This window comes from Centruroides sculpturatus, unplaced genomic scaffold (assembly GCF_000671375.1).
Source record: "Centruroides sculpturatus isolate CEXI.00-Female unplaced genomic scaffold, Cexi_2.0 scaffold419, whole genome shotgun sequence".
Taxonomy (NCBI): domain Eukaryota; kingdom Metazoa; phylum Arthropoda; class Arachnida; order Scorpiones; family Buthidae; genus Centruroides; species Centruroides sculpturatus.
In genome coordinates this window covers 19,512-41,539 of record NW_019384753.1, presented here as the reverse complement: position 1 = coordinate 41,539, position 22,028 = coordinate 19,512, and the positions used below count along the sequence as shown (strand labels likewise).

Below are 22,028 nucleotides of genomic sequence, written 5' to 3'. Positions count from 1 at the left end.
TTTTTGTTTTAAATATATATATATATAATTTAGAAGTACAACAAAAATATTAAAAATATCTTTATTATACTTTTAAAGCAACATCATCAGAATAATTTTAATAGTGAATTTATACTAAGACTCTGAATAAAAATGTTTGTCTCTATTAAATGTTTATTTCTTAACAATACAACTGTAGTATTAAACTAAGTCAAAACATACAATTTTCAACAATACCATAATAATATGATAAAATAAAATTTATAAATTGTATGTACAGGAAAAAAAGGAATTTTCATTGACTTAATTAGCTTATGTAGTTTATCATATCTTATGAAAACAGTAATAATACATATTTAAGTAGATGGTTAGTGAATCATTGGAATAAATTAGTTAATGATGAAGAAAAAAATTAACTTTATCTTTCGATAATTTTCGATATTTTTTGATAAAATAATTTTTAATTATCATTGGAAAACCAAAAATTCGTTGTTATATTTTTGTTAGAATTTCAGAGGATCAAAATATTTTAAAAATTCATTAATAAAATGCTTTCATTTCAATATTTTATTAAGTTAGTCAGATATTTTAAAATTATTATTCTAAAACTGTTTTATAGAAAATTAAAATTATATCTGAGATTATTAATTTATACTTATCTATTTGGAACTATAATACACAAAAACACCATTAAAATTATTATTTTTACATGATGTAGAATGTAGTTATTGTATTAAAATTATTTTTCTATTAAAATAGAAATATGTTTTTCCAAAATTATTAGAAATGTAAATTTTTACAGTGATAATTGGAAATAAAGGTATTTGAAAAAATTGAATGTATATTATTGTGACATCATCACAATGCCAGACTGCAATTTTTAATCATATTTGAACTTTAAAAAATCATGTGACTTCCAGTCCAGACCAGAATTTCATATATACAGGTATCCCTTGATTAGCACAATTAATTAATCCCTCAATCCTACTGCATATATCAAAATTGCCTTAAAATTGCCTTAATCAAATACAATGGTTCCTCAGTATTTGACCAAACAATCACAACCTGCTAGAACAAATTTTCAGTTAATAACAAATATTTTTATTATAATTTTGTCATCCATAAGAAAAATTTTCTATGATAAAAATGTGTAACTACTTTAAAAATAAAATGAAACATTAGAGCTGCCTAACCTTCATCAGACAAAATTATACTTGATCCAGTTTGTTTTTCTTTCACTTAATGCATGCAAATCACAATCATCATGTCCAGTGACACACTTTGTTACAAGTTCACGAGTTGTTGTTATTTGGTGATTTTTAATGCTTTCTTCCTGAAATGTCTCTTTGTCAACAGTTTTTGGGTGCTCCATACATTTTGTATCCTTTAGTTCAAAATTTCCTGAACAAAATCACATTTGACATGTTCAACATATAGGAGCATCTTTCCCATATACTACAAGTATTTTTCATTAATTATATAGCATTATATCCTTTATGAAATTTAAAAAGCATACATAATATGCCTCATATACATTTTATCTGCAAACATTTCAATTTGATTTTATGCAAACAAAATGTGAAGTAAAGTTTTAAAATAAGCTTCTAATCAAAGAATAGGCCTACAATATCACATTAGCAGTAACATGTTACATTTCACAACTTTCATAATTACATTACATATCTATATCGGAAATCACCCTCAGCCCAAAAATAGCAAATTCACTAACACATTATTACTGAGAAAAAACATATCTATGCTAAGTAAAGACAGTTGTTAAAGCCACATTAATTAATTAATTAATTAAAATTTCTGCCACACATATAAAGAAATCATTGCAATTAATTTCTTGTGTTAATCAAATCCTTCATTAAGCAAGGGATACCTTTAGTTAATTGAGGCCTCTGGCTCTAAGCTTTTCATATCTGGTCTCAACTTTCATCTAACTCAAAGATGTCAACACAGAAAAATTTGACTCACAAAGGTAGGAAGTTACAAAAGAGATCAGAATTATTCATATTGTATGATTTTTATTTCCTTTTATTATTTGTGTATTTCTTTTTAAAATTTTTTAAAATTTGTTTGTTTTTTTATAATTGTTATTTTTAATTTAATTGTATTTTGGGATAAATTGTTATTTGGGGGTGGAAATCCTTTTTCAACTGACAGTTCCAATTATATGTAAAATAAATAAATAGAACTTCCCAACAAGCTTAGCCAATTCAGCAAATCAGCCCAAAACTGCAATGGACTTGTATCAGTAAAATGAGTTTTTAGATTAATGTGATGAAGTATCAAGAAGCTGTTCCAGCTGGATAACTGACAGACCCAGGTTAGGCATATCAGAATAAAATGGATTCTGTACCCATAAGCATGGATCACAAGATAATTCAAGGAAATACTCACACAATTGCTGGCAATCATTCTCAAGTTCTGTATTACATCAGCCTTCACATTTGGGTCAATAGCTGTGTCTGTACTGAACAGAAAGCTATGCAATATGGTAAGCAGTCAAATTTCACTTTCTCTGCATAGTTCACACAGAAATTCAATTTTTTTATCAGAGCTTTGATTTTGTCATGTATGTTGAATACTGTGGCAAAACTATCCCAAAAGCCAAAATTTAATTCATTAAGGTGAGAAAAAATATCTGCCAAATATGCAATTCTCTGGATCCAAATTGATTCTAGAAGATGATTCCCCAACTCAAAAAGATGCTCCAAAAATAAAAAAAAAGTTCATCACATCATTATATTGTGTGTGTCAATATTTTACCTTGTGAGAGCCAGCAGATTTCTGTGTGTAATAGCACCATTGCATGCTGTTACCCATTTCATTGCAGATAGAAGTAAATATCCTTGCATTCATAGGCTCAGTCTTTACCAATTCTGACCACTTCATTGAGAACAGTTAGCAAGTTCACAGGTATTTTCTTGTTGTCCAATGCATTTTGGTGAATAATACAATGTATCCAATTTGCTTCAGGGCTACCTTTTGAATGTGACTGACAAGTCTGCTGTGCCTTTCTGTCATGGCATTTACTTCATCTGTGCAAATGTTTACATATTTGGACCACTCAATGTCATTTTTGGACATGCAACTATCAATGAGAGAAAATATCTTTTCCTCTTGAAATACTTTGTAATGAGATATTCCTAAAAGGAACATCTCATTAGAAAGTAGATTAGAAGATAGATTAGAAAATACAAAAGAGATATTCCTGAATGAAATTGTTTGAAACGTACCTAATTAGAATGTGTACCAATCCATGTGTACATCAGTTAATTCATCAATTTGCAACACATAGTATTAACACCATTTGGCTCTCAATACTATCTATCATGTCACAAATACAATGTGAAACAGAATCATTTGAGGCAGATGAGAGGTCCAATTTCTTCTGAGTTTTGTCACCCAGCATGCATTCCACAATGTCTTTTGCAGCAGGCATAATTAAGGATTCTGCTAATGTGTGTGGCTTTGCTGATTTAGTTAAAAGGTAGCTGAAAAGATAGAATGCCTTTAGCACTGCTTTGTTTGACTCTGATGATGTATACTGATGCAAACAACTTATCCTCATTTTCAATTCTTTGCATTTCCATTCAAAAAACTCAGTCAGTTCATTCTCTTCATTCTCAAATTCCAAATATTTAGTGTGATGTCACAATATAATTGGCAGTTTCATGGAATGGTTTGACAAAACCTCGCAGAAGATAACACATTGTAGAAGAGGATGTTCACTGTCTCCAGTACAGGTAAATCCATGTTGTAAATATAAAACATTGTATTTACATCGCTTTTGTGCCATGTTATCCATTTCCATTTCTCTCTGTTCCTTGTAGTGATTTACTGTGTGTGGGTGCTGGAAAATTTTTCAGAATTCTCAGGTGTATCCACAGATGATGCAAGCATGGAGGTTGTGCCTACATTTGAATATTAATGAGAACAAACATTAGTAGAATTCATAAAGGAATATGACAACCATGATTAATCACTAAGAGCTCTGCAATTACTTTGTTATACAGGTATACCTCGCCTTACATCAGTAATTGGTTCCAGGAGAGGCAATGTAAGTCAAAAAACGACGTAAGTCAAATTTACTTATCTTTGAATCTACTTGTCACTAGGCTAAACCATAAATTACCATTCCCGGTTCTGTATTTTATTTATTAATGCATTTTTAATAATATATGGTTAATAAGGATCTATTTTAAGCTTACAAACAAATAAATTTTAGTTTTTAACATAGTACAGAAAAAAGTAATCTAAATTTACGAATGCATATACTGTAAATACAGTACATACTTGTAAATGTATATATTTTAATATGATTTTATGTGCTTTAAACGCTTTTCTAGTGATATTACGACTTCAATATTTGTGGCGGACAGACATAAAGTTGAATAAAATGACTTAAACTTGATTTTTATTTTTCCATATAATTTTTTGACAAATGACGTATAATCAGGAATGACGTAACTCGAAACAACATAAGTCGAGGTATACCTGTATATAGATTTTTTTTTGCATTGCTGTCTTGCTTTAACCCTAAGGATCTGGTTTTCAGCAAATTATCATAGAGATGCTAAAATTCCTGTGTTGTATGCACATGAAATTATTCTACAAACCACTTGCAATTTGCAAATCACAATTAGAAAAAAAAAACCCAAAATTATCCCATCTTAAACATTACAAACAGTGACACTTATTGAAGAAAGCAAATGAAGACAGCAGCAGCAAGGATCAATGGCCACATTGATCCTTGCTGCAGCAACAGCATGGACCATAGGCCTACTACAATGAGTCAAATCTTCAACTGTGAGACTGTGGCACTGTGGAGATTGTGCATGATCATGAGAAAATATGAGAGGTTTGGGAATGTACCAGTAGGCTGCCCATAATCCTCCTAATCTTCAGCTATAATTGTGCCACATGAGAAAGTAAGCCAGATCACTCTCCCCACCACTTCCCCATACTTCCCATCTCTTCTATCTGTGCTCTCAAACATAGCGTAGCCATGTTTCTTGCAGGTTGACCACGTGGATTCAAAGAGAAATTTTTGACTGGAATGAACATGGGACAGACCCACTAATTTGTCATTGATATCATAATTCAGTGACCTCTCTCCAGTGATGATGGTTGTATAAAAATAACTGTATAAATAACACCTGTATAAAAATAACTGGGGTGACCATTAACCTCTGAGTCGACAAACCCCAGGGGTACATATATCAGTTTGAGAACCATGGATCATGAAAAGAATTTAATAACATTTTTGTTTCTAAAGATTATGCTATTCCAAATTTATTCAAAAATATAAAAAAATTCTCAAACTTACTACATTTAAAAGCTTTGTCTCATTACAAGAAAATTAAAAAAAAAAAAAATTCACATTTATTGGTAAATCCTTTTAATTATTATTTCCATAAATTATTATTTAAATAATCCTTGATAAATTGCTTTATAAATTATATCTTTAAAGAAAAAGTATAATACATAAAGCCATTTATTGAAAATTATTTAAATACTAATTTCTGATAGATAAGATATTTTAACTATATACAGATATTTTTTTAAGTGAAATGAATAATTTTAAATTTGCAAAAGTATTGAAAATTTACTAGAAAATGAAATAATAAATGCAATAGAGCTATTATGAACTTACATTGAATAAATTCAGGAGCAACAGAAATGTTTCTTAATGTTGGGTGTGGAGAAATTCCAATCAAATTATCACCTAAACTGAAGAAAACAGTAGTTTAATTATTTTTGTATATTTTCATGTTTAAAATTATATTAATATTAAAATTAATCTTAAATTAATGTAATCATGGAATAACAATGTAATAATGTAAAATTAATTATACATTTTTATACAAATTTTTGCTATACAGTAAGCAATGTATGCAAAAAATTTATGCAATTAGCATTTTTGATATAATACAATTATAATACTGCATTTTCAATAATTATAACTAGTACCAGCAATCAATTTTTAAAAAGCTTAAATGTTATAGTAACTATTATTGGTATTTAAGATCTGTCCCAAAAGTTTAGGTAAAATGATTTTTCATGAAGAACTTTTAAAATACTGAACTTTCAATTGATTTAATAAGACAAATGAGGTCACAATGCATCATACTAAATGTCATTAAAATGATCAATTTAAAAATTTAATAGTTATTAAATTGCTTAGAATAATAGAATTTTGTTAGATTTTGCCATCCCAAAAGTTGAGGTCAGGGATCACAAACTGGTGGCCTGCAGGCCAGATATGGCCCATTAAGGCTTCATATCTGGCTCACAGCCTTGATGATTTCTTTTCTAAAATTCAATGCAGTAATATCAATTGGAGCATGAATTGAATGTACTGAAAATGAATAGAAGAGAACTAGAGGTAAGTTAAGTAGAGGGTGATTCAAAAGTAACAGAATGTTTAAAAAATTAATAACTCTCAAACTAATTACAGTGGTTTTCACAGAAATGCATAGAAAGAAACGGGGTTTTTTAGATGTAATATAAATTTTAGTACCAAAGTAGTTACATTTTTTGCCGTAGATGGTGCTTGATAAGATTGTATAATTTGTGAAGTTGTTATTAGAGCTTACACTAAGAACATTTTAATTTTTTTTATTCTTACTTTAACAAATTTACAAATGATTTCAGTTTTTTACAGCGCCACCTATGACAAGAAATGTAACTATTTTGGTACTAAAATTTTTATTATACCTAAAAAACCCCGTTTCTTTCTAAGAATTTTTGTGAAAACTGCATCATCTTACTGTAAATATATTCGTAAGATTTAAAACAATGGGATCAATAATATTCTTAAAATTTGTAAATTCTAAAAATAAATAAGACTATTTCCAGATTAAAAACAAGTAGGATTTTGTGAACTCAATGAAAATGGAGTTATTGGTTTAATTACCAATAACTCCATTTTCATTTTAGTATTTTCATTTTCAGTTTAGTATTTCTTAGTTATTTGTTTGTCTGCTTAACTGAATCACTCGAAGTTGGATAAGAAAGAGTAATTTTACTTGTTTTTAATCTAGAAATAATCTTATTTATTTTTAGAATTTACAAATTTTTACTGTAAATAGTTTGTGAGTTATTAATTTTTTTAAATTTCTGTGACTTTTGAATCACCCTGTATATTCATGTCTTTGGTTATTTCAGAAAAAATTGCAAATGAATATGTTTGTTGCATACACAGAATTTTTCATGTTTGCTACAGATGCTCTTAGTAACTTTAGACAACAGAAAAGCTGTAATAACTATGATAAACAATAAATTACACAGCTGAAATAATTTTAAGTATTTATATATTGTTTTATACAAACCTACCTTACTGCCTGGAAAGCCATCACTGAATCTGAACCATCTGTCTGAGAAGGAATAATTGTTGATCTGCACACTAATGCATGAACATCTTCTTCAAGTTGTGGTCCAATAGACTATAAATTAAAAAACTTATAAATAATCCTTAGTCGATATAAATTTATATTGAAAAATTTAGTGTCATCTCATTTTGAACTGATTACATTATAATTTGAATAATCATTTTATAATTACAGTAGACTCTCCCATATCTGGACATTCCTGTATCCAGAGTGATCAAAGTCAATCAAAAGTTTTCAAAAATATTGCATACTACTCTGAATCTTACCTTTACATACTACAATGTGTATATTTTAAAATTTTTTTTATTAAAGGTGCCTTGAAGTTTGTATCATCAATGACATGAGTGTGTCAGTAAATTCTGTTGCAGTTGTTTGTTTTGTTCTTCTTAATACTTCAAAATTAATTGTAATTGTCAAAAATACGTGTCACAGTCAAAATAAACATTTATTATACATACAGTATGCATATATGTTACAATTTTATATAAAATGATCACACTTCCTTATTCAGATTTTTCTAATATCAAAATCACTTGTGTCCACATTAGCTTGGATATGGGAGAGTCTACTGTATTCAGATTATATAAGGAAAATGGTTACCAAATATTTTTATGAAGAAATTAGATCATAGAACAAACATTGTAAAGTAAAAACAATGAAAATAAATAATAGTTTAAAGAATACAGAAATTTCACAAAAATTATTTGGTTATGTTTACATATTGCTCAGCTTGAAAAAACATGACACAACTCAAAATACAATTTTTCATGAGAAGCAATTTAAGTTTAGTGTTATGATATTCAATTAATATTGTAAGAAGTCAGAAGTTATTTTATTTTGGGTGTTATTTTTAGTTATTATTATTTTCTTTTTGGGATGTTTTATTATGTTTTTAAGGACTAAAATTCCCAAAACTCCAAAAATAAACTAAATACAAAATTAAAAATAAATATTCACTTACATATGTGACTGATCCTGTAACACTCAGAAATGTGTGAGTAGGATAATGTGGCATTATCTGGCTTACACTTTGTAAGCCAGATAAAAGACAACACACCAATTCAACAGAGAGGTACAGCTCCCAAAAGCAAACTAGAGAGTATGAATATCAAAGGTGATCTACTTTTGGACCAAACTGTCTGGCAGTATTTTGGTGACAGTTAAATGCTTAACTCATAAGAGAAGTGTATTCTTTGTTTTTTTTTTAATTTAGTTGATACTGGTGGAAATTAAATTAGAAGAGTTAGGAAAAAAGAAAACTTTTTTTGATTGTTTTTTTTCTTATACATAATTGATTTTGACTTGTTGTTTGAATATTTGTAATAATAAAATTTGAAATAATTATTATTTTCATAGTTAACCTGATTCAGCATCTTTCAGTTCAGTTATTACTTTGTCATTCATGTCTGATTTGATGATGTAGGAATCAAGATCTTGACTACCATCTTCTGGTTCAAACTCACCATCTCTTTTGGAAAGAGGTGAATTTTAACCAGTTTTGGCTGATAAGATCTGTTTATGAACTCAATCGTGACACACTCAATATTCAACAATATTTATAATTTTATTTCAAAACAATGTTTCTCTGAATGTTGAAATAGAAAGTGCTGTCAGACAATTTGAAGAGGTAGAATATTAGCTAAACCAGCGTTTCTCAACCTTTTTTGGCCCGCGGACCATTGGTGTTTTTTCAAAAAACTTTACTATATATTAAAGAATTACTACAGAAGTAAATTGTAAAATTATTATTATCATTTATACATCATAAAATTTTTATTTATTAAATTATCATTATTTTTTTGAAAAAGAAAATTTTTAACACAGAGCGGTAAAAATTCTTCACAGACTGGTGGTTGAGAAACGCTGAGCTAAACTACATTGTTCTATTCAGTGCAGTACTTCAACATGTTTCCTGTGGTTTTCAACCTGGAGTTTATTTTTAACAGAACTTTTATTTCCCAGGGTTTAATTGAAGTATGGTAATTAGTTAGAATATACTTTCATTACGTTAACCTAGTATGCAGTGGCATGCAGTGACATTTGACCATAGGGAAGCTGTGCTGGCCCTGGATAAGTTAAGTATAAAGTTAAGTAGAGGGCTGTCTATTCAAGGCAGACNGAGCCTTTGATAAGGCTCGATTAAGGCTTAATTGTTTTTTAATGGGAGTTTTTTTATCAAATTTATTTCATGGTTCCTAAGTTGTAGCGCACGGATTTTCCTTTCGTAAAGTTATTTAAAGCTGCTTTCTGATGTCAAAAACGACCTCCGATAGTTTTTTAATTTTTTTAATTAATAGATTTTATTATATATATGTTTAATTAATTGGGGGGGCCGGAAATTGCAATAAAAATTATAATTTTTAAAAAATATTTTAAAATATAGGTTTAGTTACTAGTCACCCTACTTTAAACCCTTCTCCTCCCGAGACGTCTATGAGAATGTCCCGGGAAATAGACACCAGCTGTTCTCAAGGTCATCCAGATGTGTAAACAATGACTCATCAGTGTTAAATTTCACAGAAAGGCGAGATGAAGCTTTTTAACGGATATTAACACATTTCTTTCGTTTTTTTTCAGTTTTAAGTATTTTTTATGTTTAATTAAAAACTTTTTTTAAAAAAGTGGACAAGAAGGGACTAGAATAGATTGTATACATGCTAAATTGCAATGGTCTAAAGGTATAAGAAATAAATAGACAAAATGCTTATAATGATTCTTAAACTGTTAGATTTTTTTTTTATATCTTTTCAAGGTAAAAATAGAAATCAGCTGAAAATAAGTGAAAATATTGGGTACCATTATTACATATTACTGTCAAAAATAATTTAGAAAATAAGACATCATATATTTACTTCAATGGAAAAGTCTAATATTGTCTAAGAATTCAAATAACAAAATTAAAACTTAATTATAAAAAATATAATTTTATTAAACAGTCAATATTCATTAAGTTAATACTTAGATATTAATTAGTAATAGATAATAAATAAATAGATACATACGGTGGAAGAGAAGTGAGATCATAATGCTGACCATCTGAAAAATTCAATTTGCAATTTGTTTGACAGTTCTGTCCATCATCACTATATAAACCAGGTCCACAAGGTTTACAAGATTTTATACCATATGGAAAAGGGTCAGAAACATACGTATTTGAGGGACATGGTAAACATTGTAAACTATCTTTATCTTTGATATAATGACCAGGTGGACAGGGAATGCATCTGGAATAAATTAAACCAATATTAAAATTTAAAATTTCATGTAGATGACAAGAACTAATATATATAGGGTGTTCACAGATTTGGAAATAAATGATTTACAAGAAAATGACTGAGAATACACAAATATTAATACAAGTACACTTGCAGATAATACAGATATTTTATTAGAATTATTGACAGTTATTACCAGATTAAATCTACAATAAATGCATTCTTATGCTTTTTTTCCAGGTATATGTTCATATAATTATTAAATTTGGCTATAATAACCAGGGAAAAAACTGCATGTTCAAATTGGAAAACGTATGTGCAATTAAATATAATTATAAAGATTCAGCAATAGTAAGACATTATGGCACAGAAGGATCTGAAGTTAATTTGAAAACAGTAAAATATTAAAATCAGAAAAAATTTATATAAACAACAGTTATTATAACATATATATAAAGAAAATAAAGGGTTAAAAAAATAAATGATAGTAATGAAAGAGAAATTAAAAAATCACAGTACAAATATTTAAGTATAAAAAACTGAGTACAGGACACATGTCACAGCCAACATCAAGTGACTAGTTTAAAGCAAAGAAAAGTGATTTGTGTAAAAAAGTGATTGTTTTATTAAACCAAGAAAATGGTAAAAAGGTGTGAAGTTAGAAAAGTTGTTTGTATGAAAAGGTAATTAAACCATGAAAAGAAGAAAGTGAGAGTTAGTGAACTTTGGAAAATGGATGCACAAAGTGATTGGAAAAGTAAAGAAAAAACTTTCAATATAATGGAATTTTACAAGCAATTTATATGTAAGTTATTTTATTATTGTTGTCATTGTTAATTATTGTTAAAGCAATTTAATGTCAAAGGTAAATGGACAATAAGTGTCAATATATTTATAATTGATTTCTTGAAGAAAAAAAATCATAGACTGTCTGAGGAAGGCCATTATAAAGGGTGAAATGCATATTGGGATTTAAAGTAGTTAATAAAGATTTTTGTGGTATGTGATTAGTTCAAATCTGATGGTTATTACAGCCAAATTTAATAATTACATAGCTATAATAAATGTTTGAAATGCCCTCCATGTAAGTGAATGTATGCATTCAAACACCTATTGAATCATGAATTGCTCCACGGTCACAGGCTCCATAAATGATTTTGAATGCAATCAAATATATTGTTCCTTGATTGCTGTACTATCAATTGGAGCAAAATAAACAAATAACTTTAGAGTTTTTGGGTGGTGAATGTTTTGGAATGGATGACAATGTAAAAGAAACTCACTAACTGGCTGAAAATACTCTGGGTATAAAATATTTTAATCTAGTAGCTATCTAAATGTATAATCAATAATATACAGTAGACCCCCTATAACACAGGTTCCTATAATTACGATTCCTATAAGACGATGAAAAAATTGCGACAGTATCCGTACAAACCTTGTAAAAAAAACTCCTATAATTCAGTAAAACGTCATCGGGCAGCTGAACTACTTTCCGCCATCCAGCGCCACGCTATGGAGAGATTACTATCATCTGTACAGTATTATATATAAATTAGGTACTGTACATATAATTATATATTAATTATATATAAATTAGGTACTGTATATATAATTATATATTAACTTAATTTATTGTAACTTTATTATAATTATATATATACTTTCCGCCATCCAGCACCACGCTACAGAGAGTTTAGGCGAGTAAGTTGTTTACTATCATCTGTACAGTATGTAAATTAGGTACCGTAAGTCTAATACAGCACTAATACAGTCTAATTTTATACATTTCTTGTGAAAGAAACATTTCTTATTCAACGGCGATTAAAATTATTTATATTAATGATGTCTCCGAAGTTCAAGGAACTATTCGCAGAAAAATAAGTTATTAGAAATCGGCCGCGGTTTGCTGAGCTGTTCCGTGACGAAAACAAGCTTTAGCAACGAGCGTAGTCAAACGGTGCACACTCGGTAAGTAATCCTACAATTTTTTGTTTATAGTGTAGTTTATATGGATTATTCCCAAAAAATATATACGTATTTTGGAAATGTTGAGTCAAATTAGTCTAGAATCGATTAATTTTATGGAAGAAAACCTTTCAAACAGCTGTAGTCCATAAACTTCACACATGTCGGGCTGTGATTGGCAAGGACTCGTAAGAAATCGATTCATAAAGAATGGAACGTATCTACCATGTTATAGGGGGGGTTGACTGTAGCTAGAAATCTGATTATCAATAATTTAAAAATTTGGAATATATCAATAAAGAAAAAAATTATATCAATACAATCTAACAATACAGTAACTATATATTAATATAATAATAAAATTAACCATCTGCCTTATTAACTAATTTATAGTGACAATCCATTTCTCAAGCACTTTTCTTGAGAACATTTTTATTTATATTGGTACAATATTATATAAAATAAATTAGAAGAATAAAACTTATTTTTATAACCATATTCATTTGCATCTTTGAAAATGATTGACTAAATGATTTCTTGATATTTATGTGAAGGTCCAAAACCCTTTTGTTTTAGAACAGTATCACCCCTCTAATAAACCTCGTGATTAGGTGAAAAGGGAAAAAGGGGGCCTTCTGCGGTTGATGTCCGAGACAATCTCCTCGAAAAAAATCATTAGTATTTCAATAAAAGAAATCTCTTCCATTTGTTTAAAGGTAATTCTATAGACGTTAATATCAACAAGACGGGAATAAGAGATGTTTCTTACTCCCTCTTTAGTTGCACGTGACACATGGTTACAGCAATAAATCGCCTCATCTAGATTAAATAAAAAAATAGTAAAAAGACATGGTTGGCGTTAATTACATTTAATAAATATATAAAAAATTGCAGAGGCAGTAGCCTTAAAAGGAAGTCATCTCCGAGAAAATTTTTGTGAATTGTCTTAAGGATTGCTGATGGTGTAGAAATGAAACGGCGGAAAGACTGACAGAAGCAAGGTTCTCACCTTTGTGAAAATGTCGTATTTTTTATATATTTATTAAATATATAGATTGTTGATCAATTTACAGAAATTATTATCAGCTGAATGTTAATTTATGGATGAGAACCATCAAACCTATAGAAATTTATATTATAAAATCATATCTTCTAGACACCAATATCAATAAATTAAACAAACTTCTCTGTGCCAGTGGTCTGCATTAGCTAGATCCAGACATCAACACACGAACAGGTGTGCGTATAAATCATTAATGATGTCATAGTTCTCATCCCTTCAAAAATAGTATAAAGAGGACTTGGACACAGTCCACAAGGCAGACACCTCAGGGCGGATATCGACTGCCACATCTACTGACCCATACCGCCACCCTATCCGTCGCTACCTCGCCATAACTGCCATGATGATCCAGGAACGTTTTTACCAACAACCCATATTACGGATTGGGAACTTAGAGGTATTTTTTTTGGATATCTATTTGTATACTCTCTTTCTGCGAAGTCTCTCTCCAAGAGGTCTCTCTCTCTCTCGTCTCTTAATTTAACTTAGAGAATAGAGATTAGATGTTCCATATGAAAGATGAATCATTGTTGCGATGTAGAATAGAATTTTTGTAGCTCTTCACCTTCGCCTTTGATATGTACAATTTTATAGTTGTTTATTAAATGTGTTATTCTTGTTCAACCTGNATATTGGTACAATATTATATAAAATAAATTAGAAGAATAAAACTTATTTTTATAACCATATTCATTTGCATCTTTGAAAATGATTGACTAAATGATTTCTTGATATTTATGTGAAGGTCCAAAACCCTTTTGTTTTAGAACAGTATCACCCCTCTAATAAACCTCGTGATTAGGTGAAAAGGGAAAAAGGGGGCCTTCTGCGGTTGATGTCCGAGACAATCTCCTCGAAAAAAATCATTAGTATTTCAATAAAAGAAATCTCTTCCATTTGTTTAAAGGTAATTCTATAGACGTTAATATCAACAAGACGGGAATAAGAGATGTTTCTTACTCCCTCTTTAGTTGCACGTGACACATGGTTACAGCAATAAATCGCCTCATCTAGATTAAATAAAAAAATAGTAAAAAGACATGGTTGGCGTTAATTACATTTAATAAATATATAAAAAATTNGTATATCATTGTTCAACCATCTCAGATGAAAAATTGTAAAAAATTGTTTTCTTAATTATAATTTTCATTAATCTAACTTAACTATTATATGAAAATTAATTTGATAATAAAATTTTAAAAAATTTTAAATATTTATTACAATTGATTTCAACTATCCAATTATTTATTTTAAAATAAGCTTATGCTTAATGGGATTTTTAATTATTAATATTTACAGGCAAGGCTGTTAAAAAATAAGCTTATGCTTAATAGGATTTTTAATTATTAATATTTACAGGCAAGCTGTTAAAAAAAAAACCTGTTTCCTTGCAACAACCAGACAATTATCCAAATTAAAAAGGAAAAAATAAAAAAACATACATATATAAGATGTACAAAAATATAAAAAATTTAAAGATGCAAGAAAATACGGATGTAAAAATATATACATAAGAATATAAAAATATGTACTCTTAAAATTATAAAGCAATTGTAAATAAAATGCTAAAAAAACAACGGTATAGTACATAAGTTTATGAAAATCTTTAAGTAAAAAAGATTTTTATATATTCATTTTTAAAGTACTGTATTACAGTAAAATAAAGGTAAATTTTGATCTCAACAACAGACCTGGCAACCCATTGAAAGAAAAGACATTTAATAAAAGATTCTTGGGTAAGTTTTGAATATATCATATGATACTTTGAGCATGTCTATTAAAAGGTAGAAAACAAATATAAATATAATTAAAAGAAAATAACCTATTAAAATATCAGAAGAAACATAATCAGTTGAGGTAAATAATACAATTTTCTAAAGCCAAAAAATGGAAATGGATTGAATGACTTTTCACGAGTCTGAAAAAGAAATATTACTTACAACATAAAACACAGAATATACTGTGAATTGTGTACCTAGCAAGATTTGAAACAGATGGTGAATAGAATGACAAACCAGAGGAATAGAATGACAAACCAGTCAATTAAGGACTGAAAATATGCACTAATGAGTGCACTTAATATAGGTCTATGGAAAATTGTTGAATAATTATATCATAATATTCCACAATGGATAGAAAGCTTTAATTAAATTTTTATAGTGAGAACAAAAATGTAAGATTGTATTTGTACTTAATGTACGAATTATTTAATTTGAAAAATATTTAATAGGAGAAAGAAAAATATGAAGAAAACAGCCTTTCTGTTATTCACCATTAAGAAATTTTCCAATTTCAAGTGATGAAATTGGAAAATTTCTTAATGGTGAATAACATAAAGGCTGTTTTCTGTAAATTGACACGAAAAGTACAATTTAAACACTAGTTTTTAAAAATACAGTCAAACTTCAGGTTACAAACTCTCTCATATATGAACAATTTGGTTTATGCATAAAATTTTGCTCTAGTTGCCATATGATAACTTGGTTTCCAAACAAGCTACTCAGCAGAGTCGGCCGCTGATGGTCAACTTCCTATATTTCATATTAGAGAAAATCAGCAGCCTGACTAATCAATGACAGGACTACCAATTCAGAAGTTAGTGGCACCAAGATTGTCTCGTGTCACATAACAAATCACTGATGACAATGCTACTTAAATTACATTTCAATGAACATGCAGGAAAGATATTATTTCCATTTTTTTTAGTATATGCCACAGTTGAATTTAAATCAAATTAATAAATACCACATTAACCACATTAACATTCATGTAATATAAATGGCATTCAAGAATTTGTGTTTAAATATGCTTAAGTTAAATTAAATGACAAAAATTTATTAATATATATTATAATATTGTATTAATATTTAATATTTATTAATTAATACTAGGTAGCCAGTTAATTAAACTGAAACTAATAATTAAATTTAAAAATAATAAAATAATTAAAATTAGTCTTTACATTGAAACTGAAACTAAAACTAAAATTAAATAAAATTTAAAATAATTAATTAAAATTAAATTTGAAATCAAATCAATTGAAACACAATATTTTGAAAAATATATAAATAAAATAATTAACTAATAAGTAACTCCACAACACTAACATGTTGTGGAGTTACAAATTGCGACTTTTTAGCACGATTCATGGTAGTAGTAAAGTGACTTTACCACTATCACAAATCGTGCTAAAAAGTCGCAATTTGTGATGCCACAACACTGAAGTGTTAATTATTTTATTTATTTGAATGGTGGCGTGAAGTATATTTTATAATCATTTGGAGAGTATGGATAAAGTACTTGTCCATCTTGATTGATTTGGTTATATTTCATCTTGGCAGTCAGAGTTGAGTCACTATTTATAACACTTCTTTGTAAAGTGTAAGTTTTAATTTCAGTAGAGGTGACAAAACATTTTTCTTTTAATATATATATATACAGTGGAACCTCAATATACGACCTTAATCTGTTCCTGATGTTCAGACTTATACCGAATTGGACATATACCAAACCAATCTTTCCCATAAGAAGTAATGTAAAAATGATTAATTCGTTCTCATGTAAAAAAAAATGGCTGACTTTAAACACCTCGCTTTCCTGGCTAGTTCCTGTTTGATTTTTCATGAGATCAGCATGTAACTTTTTAGCATGTAACGCAAATAATTGCTTCCAATATTCTGTCTCCAGCACATTGTTTTTCAGTTATCCAAAGCAAAAGCAATTTCTCAACATAATCTAATGTCTTCGATCTCTGTTTAGAAATTGATTTAACTCTTTTCGCAACATTACCATATTTAATAATGTCTTTATTTTTCACAATTGTTGATATCGTCATTCTCAGAATACAGTATGCAACAGTTAAAATCTCAAACACGTGTGCCATCTTCATATTTCTCAACAATCTCTTTTATCAGTTTCATTGTGATTCTAGTCATTTTATTTTAGTTTTCTGTTGCTTTTCATTTGCCTTCTTGTAATTAATGATTAATTAAAATAATAAAATTTTACTTACAAACTAAAATCAGAAAAAATTTAACAAAGTTATAAACCATTGCACCGCGAACGTCTAGTCTGGTCTAGTACACCGATAATGCTACTTGTTCATAGATGGTGCATATAATTGAATTAAGTCATATACCGAACAAAAGTCATATACCGAGCAAAATTTGTTTCATCCAAACAGGTTGTATTCCGAATTGGACATATTCTAAAGCAGACGTATACTGAGGTACCACTGTATATATATATATATAGACTAAAAATAGGTATAGATATAGATAAAGTAATATTATATATAATATTATATTGCCTTTATAGGCATTTTATGCCTGAAATACAGCTAAAAATGTAAAGATTAAGTTAAAGGGTTTGTTTTAGGGGTTGGGAATGAATTAATCCATTTTATATTGTTTCTTATGGGAAAATTTGTTTCAGTTTGAGAACAAATCAGTTTCTGAACAACTTTTAGGAATTAATTAAGTTTGTAAATTGAGGTTTGACTGTATAATGTTCTGCTAAAGTATAACATAAAATAGGATTATTACAGTACTTAAAATTTTCATGTCATTAGAATAACCAAAAATATCAGATTGTAATTTATAGATGACTGGATATGTATGTAGGAAAAATATATATATGTAGGAAAAAGTACAGAACTTAAAATAGAATCCTATGGGATACCAGATGAACAAGTAAAATCTAAAGCAATCAAATAATTATTTTTAATTTTTAAGGTATATATATAGTTAGAAATAGTTATTAAACTAACAAATTATCTTTATGCTAAGATTAAAAGAAAATATATAAAAGCAGATAAATTTTCTTTGAATAGAGATTCTTCCAACAAAAAGTAAGTCATTAAAATCCTATTATTAATGTAAATAAATTTAATACTGTCTATTTACAAAAATATTTTTGTAAAATAAAATTAAATAAGAAGAGAGAAATAATTTCTTTACCCTTCTGCTTCTGTTCCTTGAGGACATGGTAAACACTCTGATGCACCTCCATCCACTGTATTTGTGACAGTTATTTCATATATTTTAGCTATGTTTTTACTATCAGAATTAGAATGTTTTTTAATTTCTTCATAACTCTGTCTCTGGAAAGCCCAATTGAAGATATACGTATCATTTAACACAATTGGATAACTGTAAAAAATATAATTTTGAAATTAGAATATAATGAAAACTTAATAAATTTTATTTAAAAAATTATAAATAAATAAATAAGTTATAATTGTATATAATTAAATATGATGAATTTAACATAAAAATTAATTTCAATTAATGGCAAAAAAGTGATAAATAAAATATCTTAATTTTTTGTAATTAACTAAGCTTCTTACTTATTAACTTATTATTCTTGTACTCTGCTGGCCAAGTAAAATGCAACACCTGCAATATCTAGAGGCCTACATGGTGTTGCATTTTACTTGGACAGCAGTATATTTCATTTCTACATTTTTGTTTTGTTTCTTAACCCTTATTTATAACTTGTTACTGAATTTATTTAACAATAGAAAAAGGTAACAACCAAAAAAATAATCAAACATGGACATTGCCTATTTGTTGGTTACACATTCAAACAATCCTTTTTTTAATATATTACAGTTCTTTTTGGCATGCTATCATACAAACATAATATAAGATATCTATGGATGTATTTGTGAGAGCCTGGACTTGACAAAAAATTTTATTCTAAATTTTTTTGAATCAAACAAAGGAATAATGAAAAAAATTTTGTTAAAAATTCTTCCCAACAAAAACAAAATATTAAAGGATATGATTATATCTTTTCCCACAGATTTGCTCCTTGTCCAGAGATAACACATCTTTTGAATGTGTCACTTTTGACTGTATCAGGAACCTAACAAAATAAATCGCTATTGGACATAGAGTTTAACATTACCAAAGATGGGTATGAGAAGAAAAGGGGAGGACCCTCAGATAAAAGAGAAAAATCGACAGCAAAAAGAGAGTTTGCTGTCCTCCAAAGTTGGTTACTCCTCTTTTCCCTCCAGGGAACTTGAATACACTGCCTATCCTGCCAATTACTGCCTTGAACTAATCATCTTACTATCCGAACCTTCATCCTACCAACCTATCATCAAGTGATACACATCGATCTACCTGACGTCCAAGATACTTGACATCCTACAGACCAGATGTACTCTGAACTACCTATTTGCTAGGTATCCATAACATCAACCTCTCTCCAACAAGCAAGGAACAAACCTCCTCGGCTATTTAAATACTCCAGGTATTTATCAGCATGCGACTGAATGTAAACTCTCTCTTGAGATTAGGGACTAGCTACAATAGTACTAAGAACTCTATATTGAAATCCTGACTAATCTATAACTGTAATTATATGTATAATCCATATGTCAATAAACAGGTATTTGTTTGCATTAAATCTGTATTTGAGTGGACTTCTTTTGGGCTTCCTTCATCCCAAGAATATTTAAAGTAATTTTTAAAAGTTTGCCATAAATTTTAACATTTTTCTCATTTAAAACCTTATGGCAAATTGCAAGAATTAAGCATAAAATTTCTATGTAGTTTCAATTCTTAAGATTTCTTGAAAACAAAGAACCACACTGATATAATTTATAATAATTTAATAATTAATTATAATTTCATATTTAATTACAATTTTATCTTACAATATTTTTAGTATATTTTAGTATCTGATATGTTTACCATATTAAATGAATGAAATCAAACATTACCTAAAATGTTGTTTTTCTTGTTTTCCACTCCAACTCTGAATTTCAGAAACTTCTTTTCTATTAGTTGCCTAAAAATAAAAACGAATAAAAATGAACTCTTTGAAAGTAAAACATATATAATTTTTTTAAACATAAATAAATAATTAAATTAAACAAAATGCATTTTGTTAAAAATTTAATAATCTAAAATTATATCTGTACAATATGTTTAGTTTAATCAACTAGTAAAATTCAGATTAAAATGAAATATAAGTTAATTAATGTTTGCAAATTTAAACACAATATTTCACNGTGTGTGTGTTCGTGTCTAATTTGTTTAATTTCTTTATTCTGAGATATTAAACAATATCTCAGAATGGGTAAAGTTTAAGAAAAGAAATTTGGCACTGAAGCTTGCATATAAAGAAGAGGCATTAATGCTATTAAATTTTGGTTCTTAATTAAAGGTCAACAGGATGGAAACATAGAAGGGGTCATGTGTCATAACTTCAGTGCAGTCACTGAGTCACATAAACACAACTGTTTTTCCACAAATATTTAGTAAATGCCAATCATTCTTTAACTTTGAAAAATCTGGCATTTATTCCATACTAGTTAAAGTATCCAGCAATAATCAGGTTATCTTAATTTAAGAACACTTCAAACACATTTGAAACCTCACATAATTTTGTTAAACGTTGGTACACGTGATAGTTAATGACTATATAGGCATACATTGAATAATTGCTTTAGTTTTAGCATTAGAAATTTCATTATTTTTCTTTCAATCTTCTCTTAATAACATAAATATTGTTTTATGTACATATTTTTGTACCGATTCATTCCATTATATTTCACAAAAATATTCACAAATACTAAAAATTTTTCTCAAACAATGAAGAAAGTAATTCTTAGCAGAGCAATCAGCAATAAAATAATTTAAAATGATATAATTCAAGAGGTATTAATTATATTTTAAAGAAACATAAAAAATAGATGGGAAATAATAATATTTTTTAAGTAAACACTTTCAAAATATTCACATATTAGGTTTTTATGTCAAAAGTGATAAAATAAAATGTTTCATTTGCTAAAATAAACTTTTATGATCATTTGAAAGAAATTTGTGGGCTTTCACAAATTTTACTATAAAATACAATGGAACAGGTTTGTAGGAAAGTACACAAATAAAAAGATAAATTTCCCAACTTTCCCAAAGAGAAATTCAACAACATTGCCAATACAAATGACAAATATTTTTACAACAGCTTCACACAGATGAAACAATGTCACAAACAAACAAACTTATAAAATTTCTCTTTTATTTATAAGATTGTTGCTCTATCAAGATCCTTCTTTCAATACATATTATGTAGGATTTTTTAAAGAAAATTTACTATTAGAGAATGTAAACACTAACAGAGCATTTCTTTAGCTAAAAAAATTATTAAATTATTGAATTAATAAAGTATATTTTATTAAAAGGTTTCACACAACAGTAACCATCAATAAAATTGCTGGCCAGCTATATAAAAACACATTATAATTGAACTGATATCTATGTAAAAAAATTGTACATATACAAAATTCCAACTTTTCAGGAAGCCCAAAATACATTTCTATAAATTTCTTATAAGTATACTTAGGTAAACATCTTCATCAAATAGTCAAAATTTTCACATATTATT

General features: G+C 28.0%; 1 protein-coding gene across 1 annotated transcript in view; it reads right to left on the bottom strand.

The window, feature by feature from the left end:
• LOC111628641 (UPF0577 protein KIAA1324-like) overlaps positions 1 to 22,028 on the bottom strand; it is a gene marked incomplete at its 5' end in the record, with an annotated part of 61,584 nt that overhangs the window by 21,825 nt on the left and 17,731 nt on the right. The window contains 6 exons of the mRNA XM_023372472.1: positions 5,645 to 5,721; positions 7,327 to 7,436; positions 10,235 to 10,258; positions 10,366 to 10,606; positions 18,587 to 18,778; positions 20,362 to 20,429. Of these exons, the coding sequence (XP_023228240.1) occupies positions 5,645 to 5,721; positions 7,327 to 7,436; positions 10,235 to 10,258; positions 10,366 to 10,606; positions 18,587 to 18,778; positions 20,362 to 20,429 (712 nt within the window). The remainder of the gene's footprint in view (positions 1 to 5,644; positions 5,722 to 7,326; positions 7,437 to 10,234; positions 10,259 to 10,365; positions 10,607 to 18,586; positions 18,779 to 20,361; positions 20,430 to 22,028) is intronic.